Here is a 22224-nt window from a genome sequence, read left to right as displayed (position 1 = left end):
GTCTATTTCTGCCGCAAATGAACATTCAACGCAGTACTAGTACTAGTTTTAACTAACCTAGGGCGAAAAGCACATAATAGTGATATATTTATTTATTTATTTAATAAGGTTCACCAACAGCACACAAACATATCTTTAAGTCTAAAAAACATCGTAAGTAAACAATTGGCTGAAGCATGCCATTTACAGGCATACTCAACATTCACAAAATAGTTATAATTATGAGTAATCTATACATATTATAGAACAAAGCCGCCTTTTCTGTCTGTCTATATGTTATCGATTATCTCAAAATCTACTGAACGGATTTTTATGAATTTTGGTATGGAGATAGTTTAAAACCCTGGGAAGGTTATAGGCTACTTTATATCCCGGTAAATATATAGCGGACTTTTATCGCGGAAAACTCCATCACATTTGCCGCGAGCAAAAAAGCTATTTATAATTGTAAGTATGAAAATAAACTGTGCAATATCCTTATTAAATTGATCATTACGAGTGTATTAACGCCACGATCGCTTTTTATCTTTTACACTTTTACTCCAGAATTCTTGATAGTTGAATAGGACCTTGCAGTTAAGTCGGTATGTCTGTGCTGTAGGTATACTTTAAAACAAAATGTGACGTTGATTATGGGTAAACTTCATGCATATAAAAGGTGAATGACCTACACATCTTGCTGTATCAAGACAATGTTTCAAAAACGCCAGCTCTTTACGGATGTCCTATTAATGCCTCATTTCCTACATTCTACTGGTAACACTTAGGCTAATTTTAAATGAATCTAGGACATAAACTATTCTTATATTTGTTAAAAGGATAGCTGATAGATATCTGAAATTTGTTTTGGTTTCCCACGTATGTAACAGCTTACGTCTGCAAGCAAGGTCGTGGTTAGGTCTAAAATTATCTAACCTTTGCGTTTACAGTGTTTACTCCGCCAGCGTTTACTACACTGCATTCGGGTTACTCAAAAATAATAAACATGTGCAGTTTTATGGGCTTCATAACGTGTCGGTGGATTTTTTGGGTTTAAACTAATGCATTTGACTAAACACTTTAGGTCTGTTATTACTCAATGATTTCTTATGTTTACACGAATGTTTATTTATTTATTTATTTATCACAAATTAATGTAAGTTTACAGTACTGACACCAAAACACTTACTTAATGTTAGATTATTTAAACTACTTTTCGGATTTTATTGCGATTTTTATATTTTAATTTTGTCCCAACGTTTCGAAGATTTTGGAGCCTTTGTGGTCACGGGGCGGATTGAAGTGTTGGTCATCCTCAGTCACCTAAAATAAAAACGGTAAAACCGAAAAAAATGATTAATTTTAATGTCCGTTATTACTGTTATATATTATTGGAGTTAGTTACAATGTAACAACTAGTTATTGTCCTGATTACAGAATATACGTCAACCCATAATTTTAAATAAATGTATGGTTTTTATTCCCGTGGCGTAGGGATTGTGATAAATTAATACCCATTGGTATTATTCGTCATGATACAATTTACGTTCAGCAAATATAAGTTTTTAAAAGACACTACACTACTTTGTTATTAACAGTTGCTGAAGTTGTCCAAGCAACTGTCGGTTTCGTTATAGCAGCAGTGTAGTGATTACTGGTAATAAGTTTCCCGTGTCTGCGCGGTGCCTTAGTTACACTGATTTTAGTCGTTCAATAGCAATGATAGAAATTAACTTGTTTTCAGCAATACGAATATTAAACACGAAATAATTTCGCGGTAATGGCCCAGTGACAACGAATCTTTCAAGACGAATGTAAAATTAAAATACGACAACGCCTACGCATGTCGCCGTATCGTGACCCACTTTTAATTTCAACTACATTCCTCATATATTTTGCAATATAAAATAAAACACATATTCCGCTACTTCATAATCATATCGTTTTATTTTCGCCATTATCTTGCCATTAAATTAAATTGCTATTTCAAAATTTGCCTCATGAATCTATATGTATTATTATTTAACGCATACTATTCTTCACATTGTTTTAGTGAAATGTGTGAATCATATTTACACCTTAAATTATTATAGACATCTAGTGATATCTCATGTTTTCTATTTGACCTTCAAATTTATAAGAAAAGTTAATCCTGTAAATTAGAGGGCTTCAAGCACTCCACCTTACTCTTGTTAACAGGATTGTAAGATTTCCTTACATATCAACTGAGTGAATATCTTACATAAGTATAAATATTATTGTTTCTCCATCGTCGCGAATATTAATTCCACTATTATGGAACTGCTCTAATCAGCAATAAAAAAAAACAATTGTAATTTTTCTCATTTCTGTGTATCATGTACTGTAATTTATACCTTAAACTGATTTTGAAAAGAGCAACACCGGAGTTTTTGCCCATTCTTCTCTGATGAAAACTGCTTTCCAAACTTGTGGTAGAGGTAATATTGACGGAATCTAAATAATGTATAACATTTTACAGGTTCCAATAAATTATTTCATTTCATTGTAAATCGCAACATTAAAATATAATCTAAAACGATGTTTCTTGTCTTTCTATAGGTCGGTGTTAGCCTAAACTAAAGCTCTACATATAGTAAATGTCTATATCCAAATACTTCTTTAAAATGAAACTCTGCGATTTTATAACAGTGGACGCGTAAAATCAATCGGAATGGAATCGGCTGGATTGCGAAGGATTCTTGCGCAGTCTGGAATACCGCAACGGGTAAAAAGATTTACAAAAATACCTACGATGCTAGCATTCCATTACTAAAATGTAATAAAATCTACTGAGGCTTTTGGAAATAAAATGAAATTGTTAAATGAATACATTTTGGTTGTATTGTAAATAAGCTCGGGTGGTATTTGGCCATGTATAGGGATAATTGGCAGAATCTAAGAAAGACGTTGCCCAGGGTTCTGTACCTACGATGAAGGACATCTAAAAAAATAAATGAATACTGTGAACTCTACCATAAGCATCAATAACTACAGCTATGATCCTGCTGCTAGGCATAGGCCTATCTTATCACGCATTTGCTACGGTCCTGTGCTAGTTTCGTTTTGGATTGACCCGCTTTATTAGGTCATCGACTAATCTTGTCGCCGCACGCCCAATTCTACACTCGTCCTTGTGCTTTGTCCACTTGGGCTTGAGTTTGTCTATTAATTCCGATGGTATTATATGCTGGTCAATTGCATTTGAATCCCATACTGAAAGTACTACATCCCGAATAGGGCTCGATTTTGGAATTTATATCGAATGTTAAAATCTCTACAACACTACCAAATGCGAACAAATTGCATTCACATGCCGAAAATAAAAAATTACCAAATTTCTATATTAAGGAGTACAATCTTGAAATTGATAGGGAATAATAATTTATGTTTACGCAAATGTTAGACATTGAAACAAAACTATTTACGAATTTTATCGTAGTTATTTATCTTTTTTCAATTGGGAATGTAAAAGAATGTAAATTTGTCTCCAACTCTCACTTTTAAAAGGTCTCATGGATCAATATTCCTGTCTCAGTGCTGTTGTCTATTGGGCAGGACGCATAAGATGATGAGCCAAGTATTCAAATGTGGAATTTTAACCATCCGAACACTATCTAACCAAGCCTTACTTGCCTGTCAATCTCTATGTCTTAATAATTCATGGTCAAAATTAAATATTCTTTAAACAGGTAGCATATTATAATTTCCAAATATTAAATTATTCCCAATTATATGGTAACATTAATCTAAGAAATTTCATAATGTTCTTTAAAATCAATAATGAAATTAAATGCTTTATTCAACACGTAGGCGATCATAGTTGCGCTTATGGTAACTCAAGGTACATGAGAATATTCAATTATTACTTAATTAATACAGACATTTTATATTGGACATAAAATAAATGAACTCAATGTAACTCTATGTAACATTTATTCTTCTTCGTGTGCATGCTTCGCCTACAAATTGTGACAACAATTAAATTAAGACAATAATTAACTGTTACAGTCATTACTAATTTTTATTGTTTATCATGTTGGTGATCCTTAAATAAAACAAATTAATAAAATAAATAAATGAAAGAGTACAAAGGAAACAAAGAAGCCAGATCGGATTGGCAGAAAAGAAGATATAAATCAATATTTCGATTGTCCTCCGCGGTTCTCTGAATGTAAGTTAACAATAATCATGGATCTTGTTTTATTTATAATTATAATCTTTACAGTGTTAAAATGCACGAAAATATATAAATTAATTAAGATATATTGCAATTCCCACTGTATTTGATATCATCTAACAGTTATTATTTTACCAGGATTCAAAAAGTTTGTTTAAGATTTTTAAAGTATAAATCTAATTCGATGAATACGTATACACATATATTAAGAGACGACAACTATTTTTGATCAAATGCATCGACTGGACCTATTATTAGCCGGCCAGACCTAGTTCTAAACGTAGATAGATACTTCAGATATAACCGTAACAAGTACCTATGACATTTACAATTCCCTACATTCTGATTTCCTATTCACAACTATATATTACATACATAGAATTGGAGGGTAACCTTTTTCGGGCTGAATTTTATTACCGACCTCTTTTCTCCCCTTCAAAGGGAGCCTTTACTGCTTTATAGAGGATATTGTGTAGGTGACTATTTAAATTGGATACAACAGGAAATAATAAATTACTCTTTTAAATGATTTTATCCTTTCCAATAACCTTAATAGGGAAATAGGATGCTAAATGTGTTTTATTGATGTAACGTTTGCAATAACGGCTTGGGAAGCAAAAGTTCAGAGCAGCTGATTATAATATGAATGGCAGACTCATGTCAGGCTTTAGTTCTCATTGGGTGTTCTTAATTAATATTTAAAATTAATATGACTTAATAGTCATATTGTTTTTATAAGAGTATGGCAAAGTGTCCCCTTGCATCTGATGGTTAGTGGATTGGGGTTCAATATAAAGTCGACTGACGAGAGATGAGTAAACCTTCGGACACAATTATGCTCGCCTGTTGGTACCGGGTATACACAGGCTGATCCCGGAACGTGACACACTTACGTGGGCCACCTTGTGTACCATGGTCGCTATCTAGACTTTCTTGTATATTATCATTATTAAATTTTTGCAGGCTTTACCAAATTCGCGTGGGTCTCCGCGTGTCACCCAAGGTGCCGGTTCACATCGAGGCGTCAGTGTCCAGCAGTAATGGGGCAGCGAGAACCGGCCGGCCCGCCGCCAATGCCTCGCTCATCGGTGGCCTTGCGGCTTCCAGGGCCTTCCAGATAATGTACAGGAACGAGGAGGTCACGCTAAGAGACATCGTACATTTTAGAGCTCATTTGCTAGGTGAGTTAATTTGTAAAAACACTTGCCTTAAGTACGTAGTACATATATATCGATGGCTTAAATGTAGAAATGTGGTGATTCAATCTGTGAGTCTGTGTGATAAATAAAACCAACGAAATAGCTGGTGTCATCTGCCTTGATACAACTAGAAAAAGAACTTCAAAACAAGAACCATGGGTTTAAGTCTCACATTGAAATTTCATACACGCAAAGACATTAAACAGTAAAGTTGGTCATACACCAATGTATATTGGTTATTATCTTGTGTTTTCCTATCAATATATATATCCCTCAATAGCACTTCACTTTTAACTGGGAATCTTACTTATCCTATCCGACCCTATATAGGATAGGGTCGGATCTACTAGACCATGATTAAAACATAGGCTACTTTTAATCCCGATCATATGCTTCCATGGGAATTATTTGATTTTTTCATCAGATTTTTTAAATAGATTGCGCTGGCATCGTACTGTGTTTAAGGGTCTTTCGTTTCAGCAAAGGCTTTTCACGCCGACGAAGCCGCGAGCAACATCTAGAAAAGAATAAAGTAACAAATTAAAACAGCCTTGTCGAGTTTTTATAGATACCTTCATTCATATTAAGGCACTTTGAAAACTTCGTGTGTTCTTGGATATTATATTATTGTGGACATCAAATAAGATAGGGAAGGAAGAATTTTTCTCCTGCAATCTTAGTCATGTTACGAAATATAATATAAGCTACACTGCATAAAGTATGTAACATAACGGAGTGTGTAAATACAAATTAAATTACACTTAATTTATTGGAAAATAATATTACTTACAGGCATTTCATTGAAATTAATAATACTATGAAAATTTAGTGAAATGCGTAGAAGAGGTGGTCTTTGCGTCATTCAAAACATGCCTAAGTATATATTTTAACTATTCAACTGTATGTGAAAACATGAACATTTTACAGCTATTCGTAAAATAATTTATTATTCACATCCGAATGAAATCCATCAAAATGCTTTAAAATATTAATTGTTTTGATTACTTTGATATTTACACAGTCGTGTCCACCGGATAAATCGATTTAATACGTAAGTAAATTTAGACCGACAACAGTAATGAGTTTTATTCCATTAATACACGAAGCCGATGAAGCACTGTATTACGTAGATGAATTCAATGATCTTCTATATGCATAGGTACGTACCTATCAATTTGTCCAGATTGGGTGCATGAAGCGAAAGGTTATGTTTCAAGATTTCAATAACAAGCAATATCTGTTAACGTAATCATTTTTTGTGTCGGACTTCATATTTTGTTAGCCAGACAGTAGTGGAATAACTGTATTTAGCTGATAATTCTAAATGAACTTTTGTCAACAGTTGACAGTCGAAACTTGAAAGAATCGTTAGAGCGAGCAGAATGGAGTCTTGGGGTGGAGTTGTGGTGCAGCGAGGGCGCGCAGTCGAGCACCCTGGCACCTGTCTCCTGCCGAGTGCTGAAGCTGCACTTCCAACCATCCCAGGGTCTGCATTACCACCTGCCCGTGCTCTTCGATTACTTCCACCTGTCGGCTGTCTCCATAACAATACATGCCAGTCTAGTTGCTTTGCATCAACCGTACATCAAGTAAGTAATTGTATTCGTGGAATTTTATGCCTTTGAATCATCATTCACTTTGAATCGTCTAGCACGTATCATCATACGTGCTAGACGCTTGTCCAGTAAGCGCCTTTACAAAATAACACCACCTAGACTTAAAATTAACTGTTAATATTATGTGATACGAGTTGCAATTACCGGCATGATTGTGCTTGTAAATATAAAAAGGTTAAATATAATAGCCTCTATTTAGATTACCTATCATAGTGAAATATTTATTATATACCTATCACTTTTTGATTCCATTCCATGTCTGTCTTTGGAAGGAAAAGTATCATGCATTACGTTCAAAGCTGGTAAGTATTGAGTAAAAACCTGTTTTACGAAGACCTACCTCAACTGCCATATTTCTAAGCATTGCGTACTAAAAGTGGGTCCATTAATATTGTGATTATTGATGCTACAAGAAGCATTAAAATGTTTCAATATATAAATATATCTACAATAAAAATGGCATAATACAATTTTGAATATATACTTAAACTTAACATTTTAGTTGTAGCTTTCTTAGTACTAATGGACTGTAACCTCAAGAAATTTTATACAATTCAGTCACTAATAAAAAATAGTTCTAGATTCCAGTGTCTTTAATTTCCTGTTAGAAATTTCAAACGAACAAATCCGCAAGCAAAAGTACTAAGTTAACATTTTTTTAAATTTGACTCTAACCATAATATAATTAATACTACACTTATTTTTTATGAACTTTGCCTGCCAGTAATTAAATAAAAACAAAAACCTTCCCAACCAGTACACCAACGACCATAAATAGGGTAACGACATGAGCGTAACATAATATGTTTTCCAGCACGCCCCGCTCGAGCAAACAGTGGGGCAAGTTAATGAAGAGCGCTGGATCCAACTTCAGCGCGTCGGGCAGCTTCGAGAACGTGTTGTTTCCGGATCCACGGGCAAGTGCGCCGGCGGCAACTCCGGCAAAATAGCTCACGCCAGGTAAGGCGACGCTTTTAATGTTGTATTGTTGAAATGTAATGAGGTTTTGTAATATGTTATCATATTTGAATTACTTACTATGGGAAGTATTTATAATGTTTTCACGTAAGGTCAGTCGGGGGAAGTGCGCCATAAAATTATCATAGCTGGATTCAATGCATAATAATTTCTTTTGTGCTGACTTAAGAATGTAATTTTATTAATTTAAGAATATTTGGTATTTTGTGATAACGACCTATAGCCATTCAAGGAAATCAGACAATAAATTAATAATATTTTGCTCAAAGTAAAAAGATAGTAGGCGCACTTGCCTCCGGAAATGGGGCAAGTGCACCTGTGTAAAAAAAACGTATATATTAAACATTATAAAGAAAACACTAATTTTAGTCCATAGAAAAATAAGTTTTACCCGCATTGCTCTTGGATAATTTTTTATAACTCAATATTATAACAAACTATGGCTGTCAAATCAAATTCGGGGCAAGTGCGCCATATATTTGTAAATCAGGGCTTCAAAACATTTTACCCATTTTTTTTTGCTATATTTAGGTATTAATATTAGAGTTTTATGTGCGGATATGTTGTTATAAAGAAATGGTAGCTTTAATACGAAATCCATTTTATTTCTAAAAACTAAAAAAAACATACAATTATGTAGGAACTAACATTTTTGAATGCGTTATAACTCAAAAACTTAGAATTTGGCCTTATAACATTTCTCATTTCTTCTTTTGTAAAAACGAACCATTTAAAACAAACAAATATCCGAAGAATTAACTAATACACCTTTTTATTTAAGTCGGCTCAAAACAAAATACCCTGAGTAAAAAAATGATGCTATTACATTTCAATAATAATAATTCATATTAGTAAAACATATTCTCAAAAAAGGTTGGTTATATATGGATCAGGGGCAAGTGCGCCATATGACTATTAACTGTGGCGCACTTGCCCTACTCGACAATTTTGAGGTACATTTTTTCGCATTGCTAAAAAATCCATTATTTTAGTAACTATAAATAAAATTCGGGCAGGAAATTAAAATAAAAGGTTTAAACTATGAACTCACCTTACTGGTTTACAGAAATATGTTAAATATCTTGTAATATTTGATGTTATCTTTACGGGGTCATCTCTGTTTACAGGTCTAAATGACACTTAAATTAAAATGGCGAATAAATCGTATTAAAATGAACATTTGTGTTTTTTAGTGGAACTGTATTTCAGTTAGTAGCATAGATATAAGATTGCGGTTATTGTATAACATCAATAGTTTTCGATTTTTTTAGGGCAGGTGCACTTACCCCGTCGGCGCACTTGCCCCACCTGACCTTATTTAAATTAGGTTTGCATTTGAAGCAGAAATAGCGAATTTATGTAACTTTTGTTTCAACAGATTTTAGAAAAACGAGCATTAGCTTAATTATAAAACAATGATTTTCATAATGAAACGGATCTCATTTTTTTACAGGCAAGTCCATGCAGAAGTATGCGGGATTCTGCTGGGATCCCTAGAAGGTTTGCAAAGTGCGTTAACAGTGTGCGGCTCAACGGGTGTCATGCTTACTCCAGAAGAGTCCACATCTAATTCAGTCGTTGGAGAAGTAGCGCAGAGGATAAAGGATCTCAGTGATTTTGGAAAAGTGAGTGCAAAGTTAATTGCTGTGCTATAATAGTTATAATTTATGTCATATGACTAGATAAAAATTTAAAAAGCCTCAGTTGTAAAAGTAGAAAAAGCTAAAGTATCTCGAATGAGTTTACATGGAAGAAATAGTTTCCAATTTGTTCTAATTTGATAAACCAGTAAAACAAAACATTAATATATCCAATATATATCAGAATTTGCAGAAATCCGAGTGCGGTGAAGAGGAGGAATGGGCGATGAGCGCCGCTCACGACATCGCGCGGTTATGTGCGGAGGTGACGCTTCGCTGGCGCGCATTCCTGCACCACACCACCGACCGACCACACGTCCACCACGCGCTTGCAGCTCGACATCATGCATTACGGTAAATTGAACTTTAATTAAAATTGAATCATTGATGATATAGCCTATGTGATGCATACCTATATGTCTATTCGGTATACTATGTGTAATGAACACCTCAGAGGAAGCAAGAAAACAATGGCTTTAGTTATCGGTCACACTAGTGATGCAACTGGCATTCGAGTACAAGCACTGTGCTGCGGTGATTATCATAGTAATCACTAGGTCAAAACAGTTAATAAACAAAACACTAAAAACTATAACAACCTATTACTATAATAAACTTTTTTTTATTATTTACAGCATCAAGCGTTTCTCGGAATGCTTTTTCGTGCTGGACAACCCGCGTCACTCGATGGCCGGTTGCTACGATAGCAACTACCAATCATACCAGAGTGTCGGCGAGGCTGCTCGCAGGTCTCGGTATCTGGCGCTGCTGCCGCCACTGCCGGTCCACTGCATTGCTCTCGACGGAGATCCGCATATCATGCCCATCATCTTTGAAGATAGGTAAGGACACGGATGGTTGCACAGAATCAGGATTAATATGTGATAGTTTTAATATATTAAACATTATTTCAGATACCAAGATACTGCTGAATTTGCAAGACGACGATCGTTCTTAAATTCCAGTGCCAATAAATCTGGAAGCGGTGCGTATTTTTTTTTCCTTAAGAAATTATTAGGAACCATCAACTTCACGATGCTTTAATACCAATGTAATCATTTTTACAGATCCATTCTTATGTTCGGAACCTGTAGGAGAAGACTGCGCTTGTAGTATATCTTCTCTCGTTGATTCAAGAAGACCTTCATCAGAAGCATCCAGAGTCACGCTAACGCTGCCTAAAACAATGATGGATGTTCTAGAGCCGCAATTTCAAGCACCCAAAACGAGTTCTAATGTGGTGCAAGCAACACTGACTCTGGCTCCACAAAAATCCGCTAGAGGTTCCCCGAAAAGAACATTGGTGAAACAAAACGTAGTTGAAATGAACAAACCGCATAACAAACAGCTAGAACTAACTGGCAGAAATAGATACATTGTGCAAAATAATCAAATCAGTGAAATTCAACTCCCGCCAAACAGTGCATTCGCGTCATGCTCTATACAACAAGGGCAACAACTATCTCGATACTCTGCATCAACGTTACTAGACATTAATGCATCAAAAAGCACTTCTAATATTTCGCGTACAGGCAAAGAAAAGGGCGATCCCAATGAACCATTGCGACAGAAGCACGAAATCACAAGTGGAGTTAGCACATTACCCGCGAGACATAGTAAATCTTTAGATCAGCTACGAATGTCGCAAATGACGCCATTTAGTGCAGCGCAAACGCTTACAAAAAATATAAGAAATAGTTCAAATTCGTCGGTCAACTATCCTAAAACATACATTCCGGTACAACAAATAAAGCCTACGACACTGCCTCGTAGTGTCACCACTACAGCTTACCCCACGAGTACTACCACACGATGTGGATCAAAAGGAGACGATTATAGAAGGAACATAACAGAATTTAGAGAAAAATACAAAAATCCGTGCAATATGAATTTAACTCCTCAACATGGCATGAGCAATGAAGTATTTCATAATAACGTAGGTTATAAGTATGATGGTGCGATGAAACCTAATCCTAACCAAGTATATGGCTATACTTTCGGTAACCAGGGTAATCTGCAAGTGAATAATGTTATTCGTAATCCGTTAGAGTTTCAGAGAGGCTACAATGTAAATTTACCCCGTCCTATGTTGCCTCCACGTAATTCTTATCCACCGGTTAGTGGTAAAACTCAAGTGACTGATCAAAATAACTTAGTTTCTAATAAACATGTTCATAGATCTAATTCTACGCATGTATTTCATCAGAATATGGACAGCCAACAAATCGACATTGAAGCAGCCCGTAACCAACTGAGGTATGAATTAAATTACTATCTTCAAAAAGGAGACTGGAGCTATGACTTTAATACTGGCAGCCTCATCCAAAATTATCAAAAGAAGTCTAGTAAAAGCAGTGACGATAGCGGTTTTGTGATGAATTTAGATAGAAGCAGCGATGGAACTTCAAAATCAACTTATTCGAAAACACCGCCTTCTACTCCACATTCCACAATGCCTTCCGTGAGGCATAAGAAGAGCAGGTCAAAGGAGTCCAAATTGAATAATAGCGCTAAAGAAAACTCAAAACTAAATTCTAGCCGTGACTCATTAAGTAGTCATCACTCCATAAAATCCCGGGATAGTAAATCCGACCGTCATACTTCAAAATCTGAGCGTAGTACGCCAAAGTCAGACAGAGCAACCCCGAGATCTGGGAAATCGACACCTAAATCTGGTGGTATTACACCAAGGTCGGGTCTAGCAACACCAAAGTCTGGAAGAGCCACGCCTAAATCTGGTATGGCTACACCTAAGAGTGGTAGATCTAGCGGAAAACCAGAAAAACGATCAAAACATAAGCCGTCGGAGAAAATGACTCAATTGATGTCAGAAGCCGCATCTTCCTCCAGCAATGAAAGTATACCATTTGAATTACGAAGATTAGAGTCATCTGCGAGTGTCCCTTATAGTCTCGATCACGGCCCAGAGTTATTACGGCATTGCAGAAGCGCAGCATCGGTATTGGACGAACCTAACTTAAATAATAATTTCGGATCGGAATCTTTACCCAATTTAGCACCACCGCCCGCTTTTGAATCACCACCACTTGATATAGGAGACAAAGATTTTAAAATTCTGCCTCCAGAAAACTTTTCAAACAAAGAAGAAAAATGTAGTAGAAGTAGTTCCACATCGAGCTTAAGCGAACAAAGTGGTTGGGTATCCAGTGGACGTAGTTCAGGCCCCTCATCTCCCGATAATACCAGTTGTCAATTAAACCAAAATTTCCCTCCGCCAAGCCAAGGACTTGCCAAAACTCCTACCAAAACCTACGAGGATCCTATCGAAATTCGTAAATCTGAAGGTGAAACGATATGTGATTTTAAAAGAACTGAACTCAACGGTGAGCAGTTACGTGAACGGCTGCTAAAATTAGCTGTGAAAGTAGCTCAGAATAACTCGAATGAGAAAATAGAATGCTGTGATAAAGAAATATGTGAAGAGTGTACGATTTGTAGTGACTCTATATGTACAGATAGTCAATGCGAATATAATAAGATTATGCACAGTAACGGGATTGACGCGGGTTGTAACTCTGACACATGTACTGCAAGCTGCTTCCAACAAATGTCAGAAATTAACGCTAAAGTAAACCAACGACATAATTCATTTAGTGCAGTGCAAGGCAAGTCTTTCAGCACGTCAAAATCTACAAGTGAAGGAATGGTTAAAAAATCACAAACTATTAGCGATAACTTACATCCGTATATACGTAAAGAGATTGTGCCGAAGCCACAGCCAAGTTCGAGTAAATCAAGTTCTATGGATAAAAGTAAACTCAGGGAAAGGATTGAATACACAGAGCGATTAATTGCAGCGGAACTCAGAAGTCTCACTGTAGACAGGTCTTGTAAAAGCCATTATAAAAAGTCAGCGCCGGGTCCCGTAGCATCTGTACAAAAATATCACAATAAAGCGAAGTCTGAAATAGATTTGGCGCACTTCATTGGGGACAATGATTACGAGCATTTGCCACCACCACAGCAATTCCGCGATGCACCGCCTCCACCAGACGAATTTAAGGTAAATAAGTACCATTTATTCGCATCGCAAATGTAATTTTTTTTCCTTGTAATAAAAGTGCACTTTTCTAGGACCCTCCTGCGAAGTCGCCAAAATTGAGCAGACAAAGCAGTAAGGCGTCAACGCCGTCAAAGACTCCGCAGAAACACGCACAACCATCTACACTAGAGTTAGATAATCCCCTCTACCACGTGTGTGAAGGTAAGATATCTGCTTATCAATATCTTAAGCTTCTGCAATTAACAACATTAACATTAGCTTCGCTTCCACCAGGCATTATGGAAAGGAGGAAACTTAGACCTCATCAATCAGTCAACTCCAGCGGCGCAACGTCCTCGACAACTCTAAATAAAAGCCAAAGTACAGGAGAGTTAGCTAGTCGTAATGAAAACGGAAATAATAAAGGTGACGCTTTATTAACATTCTAGAAAATAACAATTTAGTTAATAATTTGTTTTATTTATTTTTCTAAAACAATATACAAAAATGATTTTATATTTCAGAACGTGAAAGTAATCTCATCAGTATCTTCGGGCTAGCCGAGTCTGAAAGATTGTTCGTTAAATGTCGAGACGAGTTCCGACAAAGCGTGAAATATCCAGGAGCTATTTATTCAGATTTTCCACCTGTGGAAAATTCGCTCCCCTACTTCCATATCAGCGATGAATATCGAATGTTTAATCCTGAAGGTGGGTATAATGCTACCGAAAAGAATGGCCTTGAATTAATATACTTAACAATAAATTCAAACAATGCTATGATTTCCAACCTTCCAGGATTACATCTCATAATATGCGTTCATGGCTTAGATGGCAATGCGAGCTGACCTGCGCCTGGTAAAAACATACCTAGAACTAGGCCTACCAGGCGCCAGATTAGATTTTCTAATGTCAGAGAGAAATCAAGGGGATACATTTTCCGATTTTGATACAATGACGGACAGGTAATTAGAATGAATTGTAAACTTTAATAATCTAAATTCGTTACCACATTGGTAAATAATATCTACCTTACTCTTAGCATTAATAATAACCATGATGGCTTCAACTTAATATTATGTATCTTTTGTTATGCAAAGATTAAACTATTTACCACACTCACTTTGCATTGCGAAAAACGTATACAGTTATTCGTAAGCCGTTGGAAGCAAATTATTGCTGTCAAAAAAGCTATTCAAGCCATCTTCAACTAACGATAAACAAAGACTTGAAAGAATGCTTTTCAACGTTTCAGGTTGGTTCAGGAAATTCTCACGCACATTCAAAATTCAAGCGAACCGGCTCGCATTAGCTTCGTGGGACACTCACTTGGCACCATTATCATCAGATCTGCACTAGCCAGGCCTCAGATGAAACCATTTTTGGGCAAACTGCATACGTTCTTATCGCTTAGCGGCCCACATCTTGGCACTCTTTATAATTCTAGTGGTCTTGTGAATGCCGGTAAGTAAAATGTATCTTATGATAAAGTTGACTATTCCAAGAAAAAAGACACAAAAAACATTGAAACTACGAATATGAATAGTTAACTATAAATATTAGCTTCAAATCCTACGTTGCAATTTGCAGAGGCAAATTCATGAAGAGCCATTGGTCAGTCAATTACAGGCCTAAACTAATAATACATTTAATACTATCAAAGTTTATACATTCTAAGCGTAAATTATAATATTTTCAGGCATGTGGTTCATGCAAAAATGGAAGAAGTCCGGGTCCCTCCTCCAGCTGTCTCTACGCGACGCATCGGATCCTCGCCGTTCGTTCCTCTACCGCTTGAGCGAAAGGAGCCAGCTGCATCAGTTCAAACACATCCTGCTCTGTGGCTCCGGTCAGGATCGATACGTTCCTCTGCACTCAGCACGACTTGAGCTTTGCAAAGCCGCCGCTAAAGATATGTCTCTGCTAGGTCAAGCTTATAGGGAAATGGTGAGTACATTTAAAAAAAATAATTATTAAATCGATATAGGTTATAAAGATTTAATATTTTTTTGCTTCGCTTCTCATAATGAAGAATTTAAAAACCATAAAATTTTTATAAGTGATGTAGCTTATCAAATTTTGATAAATCATTACGAGATTCCCAGAAATCACGTCATGTTCGTGATACTTTTAACATTATTAAAAAGATTCTGTACGTTTTGCAGGTACACAACATGGTGGCACCGCTTGCGCGCGCATCGTCCGTCTCAGTGGTTCGATACGACGTCCAACACGCACTCCCACACACGGCCAGCGCGTTGGTCGGTCGAGCAGCTCACATCGCAGCTCTCGATTCAGATCTTTTCATTGAGAAATTTCTTCTTGTCTCCGCACTCAAATATTTCCGGTAATGTTTTAATAAATTTGATATCACGTTTGAGACTGAAATCGGTATCACTATACGCTTATGTAAAACCCGAATGCGGTTGTAACTTTCAAACTTAAAATTTATTCTAGAAAATTCCATAATTGTTTCACTATGGGGCATTTATTTTTAATTTGTAACTAGCATTTTGTTTTTATTAGCATTTGTTTTTAAAATGATCGGCTCTTACTATTGCAGCAGGACTTAGGTAACGCCGTATAAAAAGGTGTTTATTCAACTGAGCTGGATTTATCCAAGGTCGTTTTAAATCTTAAACATTTGGTGACTCTGAATTTTTGGGATAAGGGCAGGTATAAAAATAATTTATTTTCTATTTTTGTGCCATTTTAAAAATATCAGGAATCGCCCTATTGAGCAGACTTACTTTTATAAAACACTTATTGGCCACTTATTGTTACACACTTATTATACACTTATTTGGCTGTGATAATTTCCACTCGGTATTTCTTTGGACCTCTAATCTCTTTTTTGAAGGTACAATAAGCAAAATATTGAAGAATGCCATGCCTATTGCCTATTTTACCCAGAGCCGTTCAACGTTCAAATTGCTCTTCCATGCGATGTTTAATATTCTCTGAGTTCGTGTATCGTATTATAATTTCTTTTGTAGTGTTTACAATTAAATGCGATTGTCCGAAATATTTAAAATTATGGTAATAATAAAATTAATAATGACCCATCTTTGCGACTACTGAATTAAATCGATCAAGGAAATAAAGAATTTTAAATCGATTTAATATCCTACCTAGAGTCATAAATATCTATTATTGAATGCAGAGAATTACAATGAACTAACAATTTTAATTAAGTAGCATAAGATGGATCTTTACACCAAATAATTAAGACTACAATTTAGCTAATGTAGATAATAATAGATAGATGTTATTATAATAATTAATATTGTTGTCTACACTGTGAAATGTTCACAGCATAATTTCGTTTAGGGTTGCCATCTTGTTAACATCTAGCATCAGAAATACAGTTTTAATCGTTAACTTTAAGAATTTTATTATTGATACGAATTTATTTTTAAAATAATACAATAAAATCTTTTTAATATATTGCAATTTATGATATCGCGCACGAACATTTGATCACCATAGAATCGGAGTCATTCATACCGGGGTGTGATGGCAACCTTATGATGGCAGTCAATTTTCATCACTTGTTTAATATTTATTTAATACTTCCGGGGCTGGGCAATGTCATAATTGCCTTTGTGTACCTTACTAAGTTAGATTTTAAACAAATTAACACCCATGTTTCCTTATGAACAGCACAAAAGATGAAAATGAATATAAAAATTTCATTCCAGCAGCGCTAAATACGATTTACGGATGTAATCGTATCTAAAATTAGGTCATGTTTGAAAATTTGACGGGTGTAAGTAATCCAAATCATCGCTCAAACTGCTTATCTCTATACTGGTTTACAGGAGTCATCCATTGCACGTAATATTTTGTGTTTCATATAAAAAACATAAACCAAGCTACCATGATTCAACATTTTTATTCGAACCAAACACATTGGTATCGAAATAATGCTGTTTATTTCGCCAACTTAACTTTCGCAATTATGGGCCATTTCTTACGCGTAACTTGAACAATTCAGCCGATATTACTTATGCCACCATCAGTTTCATACTTTATATTGGCAATAAATTGACAGCGTTTGCGCGGCGCTTTACATACCTCTTTTCTTAAGTAATTACATAGCTCTTGATATTATATTTCTTGTATTTAATCAAGTGATGATATTGACCAACACTAAGAGAGCAAAAATCTTCTGCCTATCGCATTTTATCATAATCCTCAAATTTTTTCCATCGCACAAAAGGAATCGATACGAAACCTCACAATGGAGAATTTCTATTATTCGCATTTTATAATTTATATGTCGTTGTAATGTTTATGTTCCTGTTGCGAAAAATAAATGAAAGGGCCTGAAACTACGGCCGTAGCCTTAATCAATATAACATGTTAGAGAAAGTTGTAAATTTTTATCGAATGTTAGACTGATCTTTAAATATACGATCACTAAGATTATGGGTAAGTTCCATAGAGGTATCCTTTCTTATTAGAATTTAATTTTAATCTCGAATAGTCACGCTCTGTCCACATATTTGTAGTAGTTGATTTTATACAGGGGCTTATTAATTTCGTCGGATATAGATAAATCGTAGTTATTGATATGTTGTATTAACGGTCATGAGCGAATTTAAGAACAATCAAGGCTATCAACTACAACGGACATCCCTAGAGACCTCAATCCTTGTCCATAATGCACCATCGTGTTTTGCATGACAAATGCGTTTTACAGGTTGTTCTAAGTATGGAAAATTCCCCACTATACTTATTATAGAAATAAAATAATATATAGCCGCAAGAATTTATATTTGTAACATTATTTTTAAAACTACAGTAATTAGAGATTTTAATAACTCCTTATTAAATTATTTTGTAATGAAGCTGATGACCCGAATATCTTATTCCAAAGCAAAATAATATAATTAGTGTCACCTGTGCATGTTTTAAAATTTTTAGTTAGACAATATGGATTCCGAATATTTTGTGACCGACGATATGTTTTTATATTATTTAAGTATTTAATAAAAATCGATGCAATGGGAACACCTAGCACCTTGGAACATATTACATAACCATTTATTATAAAATATCAGACTTTATTTCTTTTCTTAAAAATGATATATCTTACATAGTATATACTGTTAAATGTTTTGAAACATGCTCGGTTACATATAAAACATTCTGTTTAAAATAAATGCATGTATGTAGTAGTTGTGTATTAAAAGACGGAAAAGAATTTTGTAAATAATATAGTAAATGAAATTTTATTTGTAAATCGTATGTCTAATGACAATGTGTCGATGTTATACACATATAAAATAAATAATAAATAAACGAATTCCTGAAAATCTGTGTATTTTTTATAGACATTATGTACTTATGTAACTACATACTTAATACTTTTAGTTTCAAAGTTAAATAGATTTTTTTTAATTAAGTATATTCATGGTTAATACAATAATAGGTTTATATCAAGTATAGACTATAGATACTTGATTCGGTAGGTAGATAACAAGCTTATAATACAAGCAGGAGGTAACTACCTAAGTGCCTAGAATAAGTGAGTTGGTGGGTGGTTGAGTTGCAACTTGCAACTGATACGGCCTCAAACGATTCAGTGTAGGTACTTAAGGTGCGTTGGGGTTAAATCGGACGCTTTTTCGACGTGTTAAACAGTCTTCTCGAATTATTTTTTTACAATAATTCTATAGGAGCTATCATAATAAATCATTAACTTAGCTACATGTTATTAAATATACTAAATGGTATATATTTTTCAATCCCTTATATATAACAGTCAATGTTTTATAGGGCTTTAAAAAGTACCATACTTTTAGAAATGTGTGAGAAAGATAGGACCTTCACAGGTATAGTTCGGACTACTATCTAAAATCGTCTATGATACAGGGATTCTAAAATCCATAAAAAGAGCATATTCTGATCTAGATATTTATTTATAAAAATTCAAAAAAAATTATAAATTTCATAAGATATTTTTAGAAGCGAACTTTGTTTTTTAATAGTTCTAGGCATACGATCATACCCCACATGAGTGACACTGTAGATATTTTTAAAAATATTCGAAGAAATAATACATACACGTGTAAATAAACAATAAATAAACCAAATCGACCATTCATCTGAGCTAAAAAAATACACAATTAGTGAGTTCAGACGTTTTCATGTATAAATTTTGATAAAAACTTGCAATATTTTATAAGTGCTAGATCGAACGATTTTTATCCGTTCTTTAACGACAAATAATTGTATGTGTATAGATCGGATCTTAGGGAATATACGTGTTTCGACAAATTTGAATAAAGAAGTCACAAGATTTATTTTCTTTATGATAGTATATACCTACAAAATTAATTGAAAACAGTAAATACTCAATTAAAATTAGGCAAATTCTTGCATGGGGTTAATCCGGATCTGCCATGGAACGACAAAACACCGATATTCTGTTTGTTAGCACCGTAAACATTATTTACTTGACGGATTCACTCATGTGAACTAGTGGAACGTAGGGTACAAGATGGGGTCGCAGGTAGTGTTGTCCGAAAACAAAAATTATAACACAATTACGAGTTATTTGATTTATACGATGTTATACCTCCTACGATCTTACCCCAACGCGCCTTATATGCTACGCAGCAAGGACGTAAATCGCTACAGTATTTTTTAAGGCAATAAAATAAATTTATCGTTATGAATTAACAAAAACTAACTATCCACTAAACTTTAAACATTAAACTTTCACAAAAAAATTAAAAATAAATGATTCTAGCGGAATATCTTTTTTATATTGGCGGACTTATCTCGTGTGTGCTAAGAAGAAATGGTCATAATGGCAAGGGAGAGATAATCAGTTTAATATAATATCTCCTTATATACACATTTACATTCATATTTTATAAAAACTCACGGTTCATCAAAAAGAATTACAAATATTTTAGGTATGGAAATCATAATGTGTCACAACGTACATACAATAGAGTATCCTCAAGAAGACACAATTTATCATAGACACAAAATGTTTGCAGATACATTAGAACTAGTACTTTTTTATTATTTATTTAAATTCAATCATGTAAAATCGACTATTTTACTATATTTTTATTTGACATTAGGTAGGCATCCCTAAAAATGACAGCAGGCGAAGACCACAGACTACATTCATTCCAGTTTTCAATCGCGTACGTCAATGTCGATTCAGCCTCATTCATTCATTCGTGATCCGTCATCGCATTCGTCGTTTGAGTAGGGTAGGTGGTGCAAAGTGTTTATTGTAACAGTTTAGATTGATATAACTGGGTGGATATCAAAGTTAACTACAATATATTATATTAAAATTTTGAGACATTATACATCAATTAATTTGCCACAGTGTTGAATAAACTCTATAGTGTCAATATAAAATTGAATTTATAAAATTTAGGCAATGCAGTGTTCGCTACAGATGAAGTTTTTTTAATAAAATTGTGTGTTTACTATATTGAATAAAATGGGTAAATTGTTGAGTCTTTTATCGCGCGACGACTCGAATTGTTGTTCATCGCCGCGTTACGATATATTCTTAGATTTTGAGAACGCCGCGCCCACGGATACTGAGAAGAGTGTTTATGAAGAAGTCCAAAGAGTTTTGTTGGATTCGGAAAAAATATTGGAAGAGATACAATGTTATAAAGGAGCTGGGAAAGAGATACGAGAAGCTATAGCGGATCCGTCGAGAATATCACAGGAGCGAGCGTGGCGCGCAGTCAAACCTCTGGTGGACAAACTGCTGCGCTGCTACAACCACTCCCTGGAACTGCAGCGGGTGAGTAATTGCCTTTATTCACAGAAACTCAACTGTCTGTACAACTCACATTCCTTGTGCTCCTTATTTAGCTTATGTTGGCTTTGTATAACTAAATATTAACTATTAATACCATCCAGTAGTAACTCAAAGATTTGTTTATTATTTATATGGTGTCTGGGTTGTGCTGAAATTTTACCTTGAATCAGACTGACATAAACATGCTTCAAATTATTTGTACTCAGTACTTTGTTTATAAAACATAGATACATATTATTTCAAAAATAATAAAAATATTGAATACTGGGTTTGCTATGTAGAAGTACATAAAAACCATTGGACTTACTAAAGAAATTCACATTTTACTAATAAAATAATATCAGCCCTGTATTACATACTGTCTCATTGCTGGGCATGGGCCTCTACTACTGATAACGATTAGGCCTTAGTCTACCATGCTGGCCTAGTGCAGTTTGGTAAACTTCACACACCCTGAAAATTCCTATAAAGAACTTTTAAGGTATACAGATTTCCTCATAATGTTTTCCTTTACCATTTAAGCAAGTGATAATTCACAAAGAATACACACACAATTTTAGAAGTCAGAGGTTTGTGCCCTTTGGATTTGAATCATGAACATTCATCTAAGCAGTCCATTCTTCCCTTAAAGAGGCTATTGATAATTTTATAGGCTATATCCGCTTCTTCTCTAAAATAATATGAGCATGAACAACTTCGGAACCGTGTTTATGTATATATAATATAAATATAAACTAAATTTTCCTGTATATTATGACATCACTACACCATTATTAATATTGGAGTTGAAAATGATTTTACA

At 34.7% G+C, this 22224-nt stretch overlaps 2 protein-coding genes across 2 annotated transcripts; both read left to right on the top strand.

Moving 5' to 3' along the window:
* Window positions 1–5140: 5140 nt before the first annotated feature.
* On the top strand, window positions 5141–6969 carry LOC119192264 (the record flags this gene model as incomplete). The annotated part of the gene is given in 2 exon segments (XM_037446092.1): window positions 5141–5358; window positions 6719–6969. Coding segments are annotated over 2 exon segments (469 nt in total), but the record flags the coding sequence as incomplete, so codon positions are not given.
* A 171-nt stretch (window positions 6970–7140) lies between these two features.
* On the top strand, window positions 7141–15963 carry LOC119192265 (protein FAM135A-like). Its single transcript, XM_037446093.1, has 12 exons — window positions 7141–7152; window positions 7807–7952; window positions 9424–9595; window positions 9795–9964; window positions 10246–10452; window positions 10525–10595; window positions 10678–10913; window positions 11817–13634; window positions 13706–13835; window positions 14138–14323; window positions 15312–15559; window positions 15778–15963. Exons 1-12 carry the CDS (start codon window positions 7141–7143, stop codon window positions 15961–15963), a joined length of 3582 nt encoding a protein of 1193 aa, XP_037301990.1.
* The last annotated feature ends 6261 nt before the right edge of the window (window positions 15964–22224 follow it).

The sequence above is a fragment of the Manduca sexta genome, unplaced genomic scaffold, assembly GCF_014839805.1.
Source record: "Manduca sexta isolate Smith_Timp_Sample1 unplaced genomic scaffold, JHU_Msex_v1.0 HiC_scaffold_2545, whole genome shotgun sequence".
Lineage (NCBI taxonomy): Eukaryota > Metazoa > Arthropoda > Insecta > Lepidoptera > Sphingidae > Manduca > Manduca sexta.
Note: the sequence above shows the minus strand (reverse complement) of the source record. Positions and strands in the feature narration are given on the sequence as shown.